General features: G+C 40.9%; 1 protein-coding gene and 1 pseudogene across 1 annotated transcript; one reads left to right on the top strand and one right to left on the bottom strand.

Annotated features, from left to right (window-relative positions):
• Window positions 1-1329: 1329 nt before the first annotated feature.
• LOC135636174 (IQ domain-containing protein IQM2-like) lies at window positions 1330-4868 on the bottom strand. Its single transcript, XM_065147780.1, has 10 exons — window positions 4620-4868; window positions 3750-4274; window positions 3541-3655; window positions 3380-3445; window positions 3193-3281; window positions 3004-3094; window positions 2771-2917; window positions 2582-2674; window positions 2393-2494; window positions 1330-2229 (listed from the first exon to the last, which is right to left on the bottom strand). Exons 2-10 carry the CDS (start codon window positions 4184-4186, stop codon window positions 1513-1515), a joined length of 1857 nt encoding a protein of 618 aa, XP_065003852.1. The 5' UTR covers window positions 4187-4274; window positions 4620-4868; the 3' UTR covers window positions 1330-1512.
• A 3348-nt stretch (window positions 4869-8216) lies between these two features.
• Window positions 8217-13183, top strand: LOC103980776 (ATP-dependent Clp protease proteolytic subunit 3, chloroplastic-like; annotated as a pseudogene).
• The last annotated feature ends 413 nt before the right edge of the window (window positions 13184-13596 follow it).

Raw genomic sequence — 13596 nt, 5'->3', positions numbered from 1 at the left:
ATATTAATGTAGATTGCAATCCCACACAAGCTTCTGCACAGCAGCAATCATGCGATGCATCATTCGAGGCTGTCATAAGCCGATTCAGCAGGCCACATGGACACCATGTGAGAGTAGCTATAAGCTGAGGGGGACGAGTGAGACACTCATCAACCAGATAGTGAAGGAGAGAAGCTTCCCTGAAGCTTCCTCCACAAACATACAAAAAGCCGGTTTTAATCCTTTCTGAGAAAAGGAAGGAACAACAAGAGGAGGAGACGATGAGAGCAAGATTTATACGCATCTCAAACTCCATATTTCCCTCCTCGAGCCCGCTGTATATATCAGGAAAAGGACGGCTGCTACAAACAAGCCGCTACACTACAGTCTGTCTTTGCTGATAGCGATGGTGGAAGGTTGGAGGAAGTTTCCTGAGCCTCCCCAACGCCTCATCTGCCTCAGAGTCAGAATGCGGCGAGGGCACTTCAAGTACCGGAGGACGTACGTGAGGTCGCTGCCATGCACGCATGTGGACGAGAGCTCACTACGGACTTACCATTCGCCACAGAGCAGAGACGAGGTTGAAGTAATAGCACTGGAACACTTGCGGTCCAATGCTGCTTGAAACTCATCAAGAGATGGGATTCATGCTTACTGCAAGCAACGCAATAGGATCCATCTGCGTGCATTAGGGAGAACAGAGGCATTCCCTGTCGTCTCATGAGATTTCACGAACAAATCTTACGACGAAGAAGCTGATCACAGCAGCCACTTCAATAACACGGGAAATCTCAGCTTTTGTTGTCAGTGCTTTGTTACTCATACAAAAAGGCTCCACCATGGCAACTCGATTCCCGATGTACAGTGTACTTTCAATCTGATCTGACTTGAAATCACGTATAAATGTTCGTATTCCAGTTGGTTTGAAATTACGTTTGACAATGGTTTGAATAGGAACATTGGAATCTAAATCGAGTTTGAATTTTTTAACCAGTTAGTCGGGATCAGGTTTGGCGTTTGACGTTTGACTTTGGGAGGAGGGTAGCAGTACTACTACGGTTGTACTGAGTTGCTGTCATGTATACTTGTCGTCCTCGTACAAGTCAACCCACCTTTGATCAATGGTGGTATCTTCTTCCTCGTCCGGCTTCATACTACCATGCCGTCAGGGGACGAAATGGACCGAGCTGGACCGGCCCATTACACCTTCAACTAGGCCTTCCTTCCATATATCTGAGGCCCAACTTGCTCTCGTCAACTACTTGGGATGTCTGAAGGAAATGGAGGGAAATGGTGAATTGGTCAGCATTGATACCTTTATTATCTAACTTAGATGTGTACCATAAAAAACTTCAAACAAATTCCTTTACAATTGTGGTAGTGAATTTTGTTGATCCATCAAAACTTTGATGCAGTTTCAGTGAGAAAGTTCTCTACAAGATCTACAAAACAAATGAATCGAATACACTTTCTACAATACAATTGAGTACACATATATATATACGCACACACAGGACCAAGGGATTGGCTTCTTCATCTACCATTGCCAGGTTTGTGCGGTTGCTGCTGAAGCACCTTAAGCACAGACGCTTCCTGAGTTGTTGGACATTTTAGGATACATGGCGAAGCAAATCTGAACATTTCAGGAATTCTTGGTGACAGATTTACTTGCTCCAAAGCTCGGAATTGAAGTTCCGAAGGGTAGTCCCGCACACACCCGATTCGAGGCCCTGCACCTGTTGTCCACTTGAAAGAGAGCTGTTTCCCCAGCTGATACGATCGAATGGCTTTCTTTGTATTCATCCTTCGGAGTATCGATTCCGATGGCACGAAGGCTTCTTCATCCTCTTCTTGCTCCTCGAGAAAGAGATTGCTTTTCTGGAACATGTAGTGTTTCTTCGAATTATCTGAACTAGTACTGTTTTCGTGAACCTCATCTTCGCTCTCTTCATTGTCTTCGGCAATTATTTGCTTGCGGAATTTGTGGTGGAGCTGCATGTCAATTGATGATTCTGATTTGTCTTCTCCTCCTAATTTCAAATCAGCAAGAGAACAGCCGAGGTTCACTTCTTTAAATGCCTCGAATGAAGAGGTGTCTGAGGCCATATCGGTCGTTGTTCCCCTGGAAAGACGAGATAAATCTACTCGGTGTTCAGTTTCCATGGAGACATTTCTTTCAGCCAAGTTCAGTTCGGAGTGGCTGTTTTTGAGACTACTGCAGGGTTCATCGTCCTCTTCGGTAGGACTTCTCTGTATAAAACAGACAGAGAGTTCAGCCTTGTACTTTCATTCATCTGGCTCAAAATTATAAGTTTATGCTAGTCACAATTGCGCTTTATGTACACTAATTATATGGAATATGATCGGTATTACTAATGTCAGAGTCAAAGATCAGACAAGTGGCTTTGCTCACCTTAACATCAGTGAGATCGACACTATTTTCCTCGAGAAAGCTCATGAGTTCCTGGAAGTTCTCTTCTGTTGGGCGATAGTGCCCGCTGTGAGGCCACACAGCCTGAAAGATCACCAAGGAATAAGTGAACCGAGTTGAATATAATTTCCAGGAAATTCATATCACTCTTCTCGGTATTATTCTGTTTACCTTTAGAACTCCATCTTCTACAACTAATCGGCCAGCAGCAGAAGTAGCTCCTCCGGCAAGAAAACTAGAGTGCTGAAATTTGCCTTTTCTCTTCTGCAATTTTCAGAGCATGATATTAGTCAATCCACATGGAACAACGATATGATTTTGTGGTTCTTACAGGATACAAAAAAGTAGAAAAAAAATCACCTGACCAACATATAATTTCTTAGATGTGCTTAACACAAAAATCCACTTAGCATCTTTTTGGCCATTGGATGTGTCCAGAAGTTGCCTGCTCTGCCTGTACATGAATTTGCCGTCCTCCACTATGACTTCATATGCTTCCCTCTCTTTCTGGAAATCAAGACAACATGCGTTCATATACATACAAGTTGTATGATACAACTAATCTTGTTCTGTAGAACTGCTGAGGTGCTTACCGGGCCAAGATACTTGATGCACTGTTGTTGAAGTTTTGAACGAGTGCATCGTTCTTCGAGGTTGACCTCCTTTCCTTCTCCGACATCAAGCCTGATGATCCAAGTGGTGTTATAAGGCAAATGTTCTGATGTCTATTTCTGAGTTTATCTATTAGAAATGACTAAGAAGATTGGGCTGAACAAGCTAACCAGTAGAAGAAGGGTTGCATGCTATCGCATTGAAGCCAACGATCATAGTAGAATTGAAGATTGTGACCATAACGATGCCGAGGATCAATCTGTGCATTTATTAAAACAGCATAAAAAGGCAAAATATGTCAGTAACAGGGAAAATTTGCAGAGAAAAGAAGAAACTTGTGTGGACAGTGAGACTCACAGCCTCCAGCCAATGCTGCAAAGCAAGTTTTTGAGCGTTCTCATCCTTTGATAAGCCCTTTCCAACCTATGAAGCAAGAATTGGAAGCTTAATGTTGAACACTCAGAAATGTTCCTTCTATGCCACGAATCATCGATGGTAATCGTCAAAGGAATAGATACCTTTGCAGCCCTGATCGTCGCCCTGGACCACCGTGACATTGCTGATTCTGGTTTCTCAATGTCGAAGAAAGACACAGAGCTTTGCTTAAGCAGTGCAAAATCCAACAACTTCCACCTAAATTACACACGATCGCACATATTAGTCGTCTGCAATATAATCAAAGGTAAGTGCTATCCTCGAAGGACAAACAAACCAGTGGAGGGTATACCAGTGCTGCTCGACAAGTACGGCACAGTCTGCAAGCTGTCGTCTTGTCCGAAAGCTTTTGTACACCTTCTGTAACTTTACGGCAGCTTCATGCTTCGGGTTGTCAGGCCTAATCGAGGTTGATTCTCGGGACCTCTTCACCAAAGAAGTAAACTTCAAACCTTCAAGATCATCAGACTTTGTGGAGTTATCCGGCTCAAGGGCAGGACTCTTTGTCGAGATTTTTGGTTCCAAGTGGAAAGATCCTTTTATCAGTGACTTAGCTAGGCCAAAAGCCTCGAGGATGGCAGGCAAACAGTAGTCTCGGCCATTGAAACCGATGGACTGCAGAGTCGATCTCACATTGTCACCTAAACCGATAGATCTATTAAGGACAGCTTCCAAGCTATCATTTATAGAATCATAGGCAGCTCCTGGGCATGAAATTGCGATGCCCATGTTAACCTCAGATCGAAGAGCTTCTATATCACGAGAATCTTCGAAACGAACAGAGTTGCCGATGCAGCAATGAGATGTAGATCTCAGCCTGCAGGAAAGGAATCAAGGAGTTAAAACCAGCAGGCTTTGCTGCCAAACAATGAACCACCGATTGCTTGCACACAAAGGCATTATGAAATGATCCGAATAACGCCTAAATCTTGGGGACAAATGATCCGACTAGCTCATTCAGAATGGAATGCATTTCCCCCTTGAAATGACCAAATGGGTTCTTACTATGAATCCCAAAGCTCCAAGGAGTGAGAATGACTCGAACAAAAAAGACACACTAACTCAGGAACATTGACAAAGGTGCATTCCATCCATCTCGAAACATGCTAACATCAACAACAAGAGAAGAAGGATCAGAACAGTCGAAGGAAATAAGCCTCACCTGAGCCTCCTCTGCCTGCAGGATCACCCAACAGGTTACAACGGACCGAGAGAGTGGATGAGAGAGAGGAAGAGAAAGAACAAGATGGTTTCTTTGGGTTGTTCCAAAAATAAGGTACTCTCAGAGAGTGATTTCCTCCTCTGTTTATTTTGCTTTGGGAGCTGAGCCTGATCGGAGATGGGATTTAAATAGGGAGAGGGAGAGGCGGAGGTGAAGGTGGAGCAGTCCTTAATTTCCAGCCACGTGTTCCTACGGAGCCACCAGCAGATACGGTACGGTAATATGAAGCGGCAAAAGGCGACCTTTTTCTACATGACTCTGTGGAACGACTCCTGCGTCCTTTCCTTCCCCCGAAAGAAACGTTGTTGACCAAGAAAGATCCATGCGTGCAACTCCATGGTGATTGCGAGCTCACAATTCTCATCAAGGAACAGTGTAAAACGATCGTCGAGCCCTCTCGTTATCCGCCAACCAATCAAGATTTCCAATATCTTCTTGAATCAAAGGACAAAAAAAGATAGCAGTAACCGATCAAGTACTTGTTATTCAAGGATCCTCATTTCAATTGGGAATAGGGATGGCAATAGCGTCGACAGTATCATCCTATCCACGCCCAAAACGCAAAAGAAGAAAGACATTTTTAATGAGAAACAGTTCAAATGCTGCATTCAAGATGCACACACTATCCAACCCAAAAGAAACAGTTCTACAGCTCCATCAGGGACTGGTACTGTATCAACAGTACCAGCTCAATAATGATCAACGGCTTCTCTGGACCATCAGATTCAGCATTTATTCTGCTGTTAAAACATGCACATCAAGGAGTCCTTAGCTCAGAAAGGCATTCAAGACATGTCCAACAAAACATGGTACAATCCTCATGGTGTTCATCTTCGACACCTTTTGTCATGCTTGAACGAGTACTACAGCCGAGCTGCAGCGCTGACTCGGATGTAAAACTACACTCATGCGACCAGAGAACAGTTTATTTGCATGGAAGAAGAGGCAACATAAGTTCTGTATGTTCTACCTCGATCATCCTACAGGTAACCGAGACGATTGTTCTATCAAAAGTCCATTGGTTTTTAAGCGAGGCAAGTAAGATAGAAGACTGATTATTAATAATATTACTATTATTTTGGGACATGATGTCAAGCCTCACGTAACACTTGGGTCCATTTTGATTAGATTAGGGAGTGCCGAAACGCGTTTACAGATTAAACCATTTGGAAGTGGTATAAGCTTTTTGAGGTGGTCTCATCTACTATGGGAGGAAGAAGAAACTTGCACTTTGACTTGGTGCAATTTAGGAACGAGTTGATCACGCTGAGAATTTGGTCTACCGTCAATTGATTATTTATTAGTAGTCGAGCCTAAAAATTCCACAAAAGTTCTACGTGTCTATCCAAATTCACGTAATAGAAGTTGATGTTATAGTAAGAGAGAGAGAGAGAAATAGATTAGGTACGTAGAATGGGTTGAACTGAGACCGAGCTTAAAACTATGACCTTTACCCAGTCCTTGAATCCACCCATTGGTGCCTACAATGTTCTCATCCTAAGCTAACTTAACGTGAATTGCCGGGTCATGTCAAAAACGAGTACAGACAAGAAGGTCAAAACAGAATCCCCGACATCTGTAGGTAGATGACTTTTAGATCTCTCAGCACATCTGATTGAGAAGAATCTTTCACCATCCATGGAAACCTATGGCAGGATCTGCAGCTGATCGCACATCATGTCCCAATAAAATCAAAAAGCTTGATCTGCAAGTTACTATTACAAATCAGTAGTGTGTCACCAAACAATGTGAGTTGTTGGTTAAGTATAATTGGTAAGTCCTATGAGATGTCATATGTTTTCCTGCCATCTTTCAGCGAAGCTCTGATAGACCTCAATGCTACTCATTGCATGGAATCCCAAGAATGTCAACCCTACTGGGTGAAACCTTTTAAGGAGGATCATGGCCTTCCTCCCAAGTCAGAGAAGGCAAGCTTCACCAGCTGAAGAGCCAGCTTTGAGCTTGCGGTAGAAAAAGCCTTGGCTTCCAATATGGTAAGAAGAAGACAAGCAGAAAGAGAAGTCTTATGCCAGTGATGGGGTGGGGGGGCCGAGCACACCGTCATGTCCGAGCTATCTCCTCCGATCCTGATGCATGCATGTCCTCCGGAGCGAGTACCCCCATTTCTGAGCTCGAAAGGTGGTCGTACCACCTCTGGTACTCGCCATGCACGCTTGTGTCAGCATGCAGCAGCTGGCACCCATGACATTAACATGCATGGAGCCAAAAAACTTTGGGGGCGACCGACGCCGAAACGTCACCTTCCCTTTCTCAGCCATCCATTCTTCCAATCATTCATTCAGCATAGCCTTGCCTGCGGCCATTGATGGCAGCAGCTGAAACAGAAGAGATTCTCACGTTGACGCGTCCTATGGATGGGCACAAGATTTGTTAAAGAGCAAGTGATCGATTCTATATACATAGTGGGAGTGTCGGTTTGGTACTGAAGGAGGATAAATGGCTGCAGTAGTCAGCTGCTCCATATCGTCCCTGTCTATGAACAGCAAGTGTGAAGAGGAAGGGTGATCTACTGGATAATAAAGAAAGCTAAATAGCATAGCAGTGAACTCGGTGTAGATCGGTTTGGATGGATTCTTCCATCTTCATTAGCACTGGAAATCTGATGCATCAGTGTCAAATGATAAGAGAGAGAGAGAGAGATAGAGAGAGAGAGAGAGAGAGAGAGAGAAAGAGAGAGAGAGATGGGATGTGCCACATGTACTCTCATCAAGCAAGACCTGGATGATCAGTTAACATGGACCCAACCAGTACTGATTGCATTAGGATCAAAAGATACACCTAAGATATGGACATCTGACATAGTTAACGCAGTGGTCCATGTCAAGCCTGGATATTTGTAGTTTGTGTGTGTTACTTTCTTGGATCTCTTCACAAGGTCACCCTGGGTGAGGGCTGACCAAGGTGACTAAAGACTACTCGTGGCAGTGGTAGGGATTCTAGATAGGGTTGGAGACAGGGGTGAAGAGTCAACAGCCAGTAGCTGAACTTTGCTTACACTGGTTTAGATCAAAGAACACTTCAACAGACATTAAAATGAGGAGGTCAAAGGACTGAGATCTGGACATTTAGAGCAGCCCCAGCTTGGCAACACAAGTGGAACAGCTGTTCCCATATAATTTTCCTCTTCCTTGTATTGAACATGATTATTTTATTCTATCACCTCCACTGAATCCACAAACACACCGGTCAATCTACGACCGGGGAGACTTTAATTAGGTTTGAAGAAAGCTCGCTGAGAGTCAACAGGAAGGAGGAAGCTTGAGTGGCAAGTAGCTTTGGGTGTGACCGATTCATATTGCCTTGTTGAACATATTAGCTCGATGCCCTTTCGGGGACTGAACGAGGCGTTGCGTTGACCACGCGGCCTCTTTTTTGTGGGTTGGCTTTAATTGGGCTAAATATGGGCTGTATTGAGCCATTTTAATCAGTATGGGCCGGACTTAACACAAATCGGCCCAATACACAAAAGCCTCTTTAATGCTCCGATTGAGGAGCAGAGAGGTCCGAACCGGAGGCAATCGCGACCGTCGCCGTTTCTCCTTTGCCTTGCGAGACAAGCTCCTTTCCTCCTCCTCTTCCCCTCTCTTCTCTCATGGTCTCCTCTCCACCCGCCGGCTCGCTCTGGTCCCGCCGATGAGGCAAGCTCGTCCTTCCCTCCGAGTCGCCGCCGCCGGCCGTCGGATGACCTTGTCGGAATTGTGGGATATGTCGGGTTCCACACCGGGGGCTTTTCGGATGCCGCGATTCGAGGAGCTCGACATCACCAACATGGTCCTCCGGCTAGCGCATCGTTTTCTTGGGATCCCAGGTTCCCCATCTCTCTCTTTCTTTCCTTAGTTGCTATTTCATTTCAGCCAATTGTAAGATAGTTTTGTCTCGAATAACTCGATCAACGGCATTGGCGGAAGCATCAACTTTAAATGGGTACACAATATTATCTAAGTTTTCTCATATTTGTGTTTGCAGTACATCAATTGTATTGACTTATAGGGTGAACTGAATTGTCATTGCCTGAATATCACTTATATTTCAAATTCATTTTTGTTTCTGTTGGATTGATAAGCATCTAAAAATGACGAGAGTCATTCTGCTGGTTCTAAAAGTTTGTTTCTAAGTTGTCTTCATAGAAGTATGGAATATGGAGTTGCTGCTATTCTTCAGCTCCTCAGAAGAATAGGTGTAGAGCACTGGTTTAATTTTGAAGAAGTTTGTTAACTTTGAATATTACATTTAATATGAAATTATGAGATATTAGAACGATTAAGAGCTGTTGCTTATCAAATTTTTATTCTCTGTTCATTTTCTTGGAACAATCATTAGGTGGATACTGTGACTGCTGATTGATTATCAGCCAGCTCTTGTTTATGGATGCGGAAGACCAAAAGGAGATTAAATTGTTCATAAATTCGCCTGGTGGCTCTGTGACAGCTGGTATGTGTGTTCAATAGGCATTTAATTTCATTTTTGTTTATTGTTGTCTCTATCAAAATAATATATTTATAAATTTAACTCACTAGCATTGTATTTGCATGACTTTTTCTTGGGAAATTTTTTTGTTCTTGCTTACAAGTGCACATCTCTTTTAATCAGTGGGGTTATTAGATTTTTGGTCACAAAGAAATCTTGGATGACTAAGTGGCCTCTTAGGATTGAGTGTCTTATGTTCTCAATATTCCTTATGGATAATCATTTATTATATTGTTAACTTTTATTGCTGTCCTAATTCTAATTGGAGATATGGCATGATAGACCCACAGAAAATTGATAAAATATGCATCATTCTCTGTTTCGGTAATTTTTCTATTTTTCTCTGGATCTTGCTAAAACCATTCTACGATCCCCCTTTTTTTTATAAAGAAAAAAATAATTGGCCAACAATTGCAGGAATGGGAATATATGATGCTATGAAACTGTGCAAGGCTGATGTTTCCACTGTTTGCTTGGGTCTTCTGGCATCTATGGGTGCATTTCTGCTTGCTGCTGGAACAAAAGGAAAAAAGATTTTCCATGCCAAATGCTAGAGTCATGATCCATCAACCACTTGGAACAGCTGGAGGCAAAGTGAGTAATTACTCCTGCTTCTAAATTTGAGAAAACTTTGTTTTCAAGAACAATTAATGACAAGAGAAAATTTGGCTTCCATGTATGCCTCATAGATCTTCTCAAGATTATCAGTAATGGTTATATGCTATGTGCAATTTTGATGCACAATAATGCACAGTGCCCCTACTTTCTCATTCTAATGCTTTGCTGACAGCATGTTGATGCTTTATGGTACGTGCATGCAGTAAAACATGACCCAAGTTTCTTCCCTTTTTATATTAGAGTGAATCTGTCTAAACATGCAATGGTCAAGTGAATGTTGACATTGTGGGGTAAGTTCAAAGATGTATACATAGAAGTACAAAAGTAGTCTCAGTGAGTATGACTTTTAGAGTGACCTGTATGGACACTGAACTATACCATCTTCACAAATTTGCTTGAAGAATGGATAACAAGAAGTACTATGCTCAACAATTCACTTCAAGATCTTCAACAGCAGGATGAAAATTAGGGTGGATTCTGCAAAAACGTAGATCTTTTGATAAATATGATACTAATGATTGTCAGCATGGGAGTGATGTTCTAAAGATCTTGGAAACTTGGAAGGATGCTATAGTTTATAATTCTCAGGTTACATGCAACAATTCTGAATAATTATTACAAAATCAGCAAGTACAAGTTATCTGCATATATACAGTGTTGATTGTTGGCAACTCATGTTTGCAAAACAAAAAGAGATTTGAAAGTCTGAAGGTGTGCTAATGTGCATTCTAGAACATATTAACCATGATATGCAAAACCACCTGTCCATTAAGGATAGTGCTGACCTATCAATGGAAGCAAAGTTTTCACTGGAATGATTTGATGTATGTATATTTCCTATAAATTTTAATTATAAAGCAAGTCAGTTAGTTTATGTATGTTTTGAACATGTGGATCAGTTTGCTGGAAACCCCATTCCATCTTTAGATTTTAATGGAAAATTTTCAGTTATACTGAGTCAGATATTGGGCAGTTGTTTTTTCTCGATGTATATCCATGTGTTTAATAAATATAAGTTCACTTGGAATGATTTGATGTATATATCACCTTTGACATTTAATCATGAAGCAGTTCAGTGGGTATATATCTTTTTAAATGTGTGGATCATCATATTGAAATTTGAAAATCTCATTCCCATCTATAGATTTTGACTGTTCTCCAATTATATCGATTCAAGTATTGGGTAGTCCTTTTCTTTTCTCTAAGCATATTAATTATGTTGCAAAATACATGTCTGTTTACTTCTTTGTGTATTCTATCATCTATTTCCTTACCACTTAACATATCTGTTTACATATTTTTATGACTGAACTAAAATTACATTCAAAAGACATGCTAGTGAGTCTGATCCCACTTTCAAGCTCAACTCCAAGTGGCAGAAACACAGTCATCCTTTCCATGATCTCAACTGAGAGTCTCCAATGTGTCTCTTTAGGAATTTCAGTAATGCTGGTCATCTCAGGGATTCTCCCCTCCAATCCAATCATAGTAGAATATATGGCACTTGACAGCAGGTGATGTCATTTGATTGCACCAAATTGTAACAGAACTTTCATTGTATTCTCTTTCTCAAACTACCTTCTCCGAGAAGATGATGTATTAAAGATAATACTTGCAAATGCAACATCTCGTCCATTGTAAGCTCGATCCTCACACGGTTACTATTGGAATTTCATGTTCTACTATACCTTTGGAAAAGCCATTCAGTTGAATATATGTTTAATTTCCTTGTATTCATGTCTTTGTCCACTTCATTGTGATCCAGAATCAGAAGAAATTAAAATTCATTATAAAAACCTTAAAAACCTTTCTCGGTATCCACCTTGATAAGAAACTGAACCATCCTCATTCTCTTTATTGATACTGATATTCTTTGTAGGATGATCGGTGACCCTTCTCATTTATGGAATTACTGCCTACATTGCTCATTCGTCGATGCTACCCAATGTTAAGAGACCAATTTGTGACATTTGAAAGTACTTCATCTTTATCGAAGGAATATTGTGTTGTCCTCTAAATATTGCAGTAATGATATAACAGAGTGACAGCATCATTGCAGTTCTGATGTCACTCTTAAAACCTGCATTCTCTTTTCATTTGTTAGATGTCCTTATATATTTCCTGCTCCTTTTATTTGTCTTTGAATATAACATCCCCTTGATATTTATATCCGACACCTGAATTTAATTTGAAAAGAAATTATATAAGCATATATTAACTGATCATTTCATTCAGTCTCCAGTAGATGATGTAAGCCCATTTATGTACAGCCTTAAGACTGCTGATGAAATCTCCATATATTGGAAACGTATTTCTAAAACATTGATGTAGTGTTGACACTTGGGAGTTTTTATTGGATAGCAAGTCGAAAACGTTCTCTGTTTTTCCCATGTTGATTTGATGATGTCATCATCTATTCCATGTTGATGTTCTAAGCCCAGTAATGTACAACTGGGAGATTGCAGATGGAATTTCCATTTATTAGAGACATATTGTTGACACCTGGGAATTTTTATAGGATAGCAAGTTAAGCATAGGAACCTCGTCATAATTGTATCTCTTTAAAATCTTGGAAAATTCTCTGCAATTCCTTTAGAGGTTAATTTTTCACAAGTAGAAAAGATATCCTCAGTTTCTTCTAATGCCAGGCGACGGAGATGGGATTGCAGGTAAAAGAGATGATGTACCGTAAGATAAAGACGAACAAGATATTGTCAAGAATTACAGGAAAAACTTGACCAACAGGTGAACAGCTAGGATAAGAATTATGGCTTTTTACATGGCTTTTATTTGTATGCCTGTTTCAATGCCGAATCATCCTGGTTTCTTGCAGATTGAAGTTGATACTGACCGTGACAACATGAATCCCTGGGAAGCTAAGGAGTACGGACTGGTCGATGCTGTTATAGATGATGGAAAAACAGGTCAAGTTGCGCCAATTGCAGTCTGCACCTCCTCTGAAAACCCACGTATGGGACTTGTGGAAAGTTGAAGGTAGCAGAAAAGCCAGGCAGAATCTACCATCAGAGCAGAAACTCTCACAAGATGGATATCAAGTTGATAGTCGAAATGACAAGGAGAAAGGCGAAGAACAGCCAAAGGAGGATACGACGACCATATGAAACAAGCTAAGATATCTCTGATGACTCATTGGTGTTCCAAGGAAGGATAAATATTACCCAAGTTCTCCTCCCGGGGGGTATCTAATTGAATGTGACATCGACACAAAAGGGATACAAGGTGGATGCCAAGCTGCTGGTTACTACATTGCTGTGGCATTACCCTGTTGCTTTTGTAAAGGTCAGTTTTTTTCGACCTTACCTAGAACGAAAACAAGAAGACTGGTTTTGGTTGTGAGGGATTGATTTTTGCTGATAGTTCCATTCTTTCTCAATGAATTGGGCTGTGTTCTAATCTTTTGCCAGAGGTTATGATTTACCCATTAATCTTGTATGATAAAGGAACAGAAAAAACCTCTGTTAGCTTTGTCTAAATTGCTGCAGCTTAACTCCATCTTTGACAAGTCAACAAATAATTACTATTCAAGGATTAGAGTTGGAAAGAGAACACAGGAAAAAAAATGGAAACCTTATAATATAAATAATGAGTAAAACCTATATGTAAATTATGAACGGAATAATTTATTTTTATTAATGCAAATCTGTTGTTAAGTTTTCTGAAAATTCTATAAATGATAGAAAAAGAACCCTTTCAAATTATGCATATTATGCATTATAATTTTTCAAGTCTCCTTCTATCTTGTAATTATTTTATTTAACAATATGAAATAAAATGCTCAGTTACCTGAATG

Source organism: Musa acuminata, chromosome BXJ3-4 (genome assembly GCF_036884655.1).
Source record: "Musa acuminata AAA Group cultivar baxijiao chromosome BXJ3-4, Cavendish_Baxijiao_AAA, whole genome shotgun sequence".
Classification (NCBI taxonomy): Eukaryota; Viridiplantae; Streptophyta; class Magnoliopsida; order Zingiberales; family Musaceae; genus Musa; species Musa acuminata.
Note: the sequence above shows the minus strand (reverse complement) of the source record. Positions and strands in the feature narration are given on the sequence as shown.

Bases quoted from the DNA above. Each gene is read 5' to 3' on its own strand.
- LOC135636174 (XM_065147780.1), bottom strand. From the start codon at position 4,186: ATGGGCATCGCAATTTCATGCCCAGGAGCTGCCTATGATTCTATAAAT. The intron at 2,918-3,003 runs GTAAGCACCTCA...CTTGATTTCCAG, and splicing joins GCATCAAGTATCTTGGCCCG to AAAGAGAGGGAAGCATATGA. The intron at 2,675-2,770 runs GTGATTTTTTTT...TGAAAATTGCAG, and splicing joins AGAAATTATATGTTGGTCAG to AAGAGAAAAGGCAAATTTCA.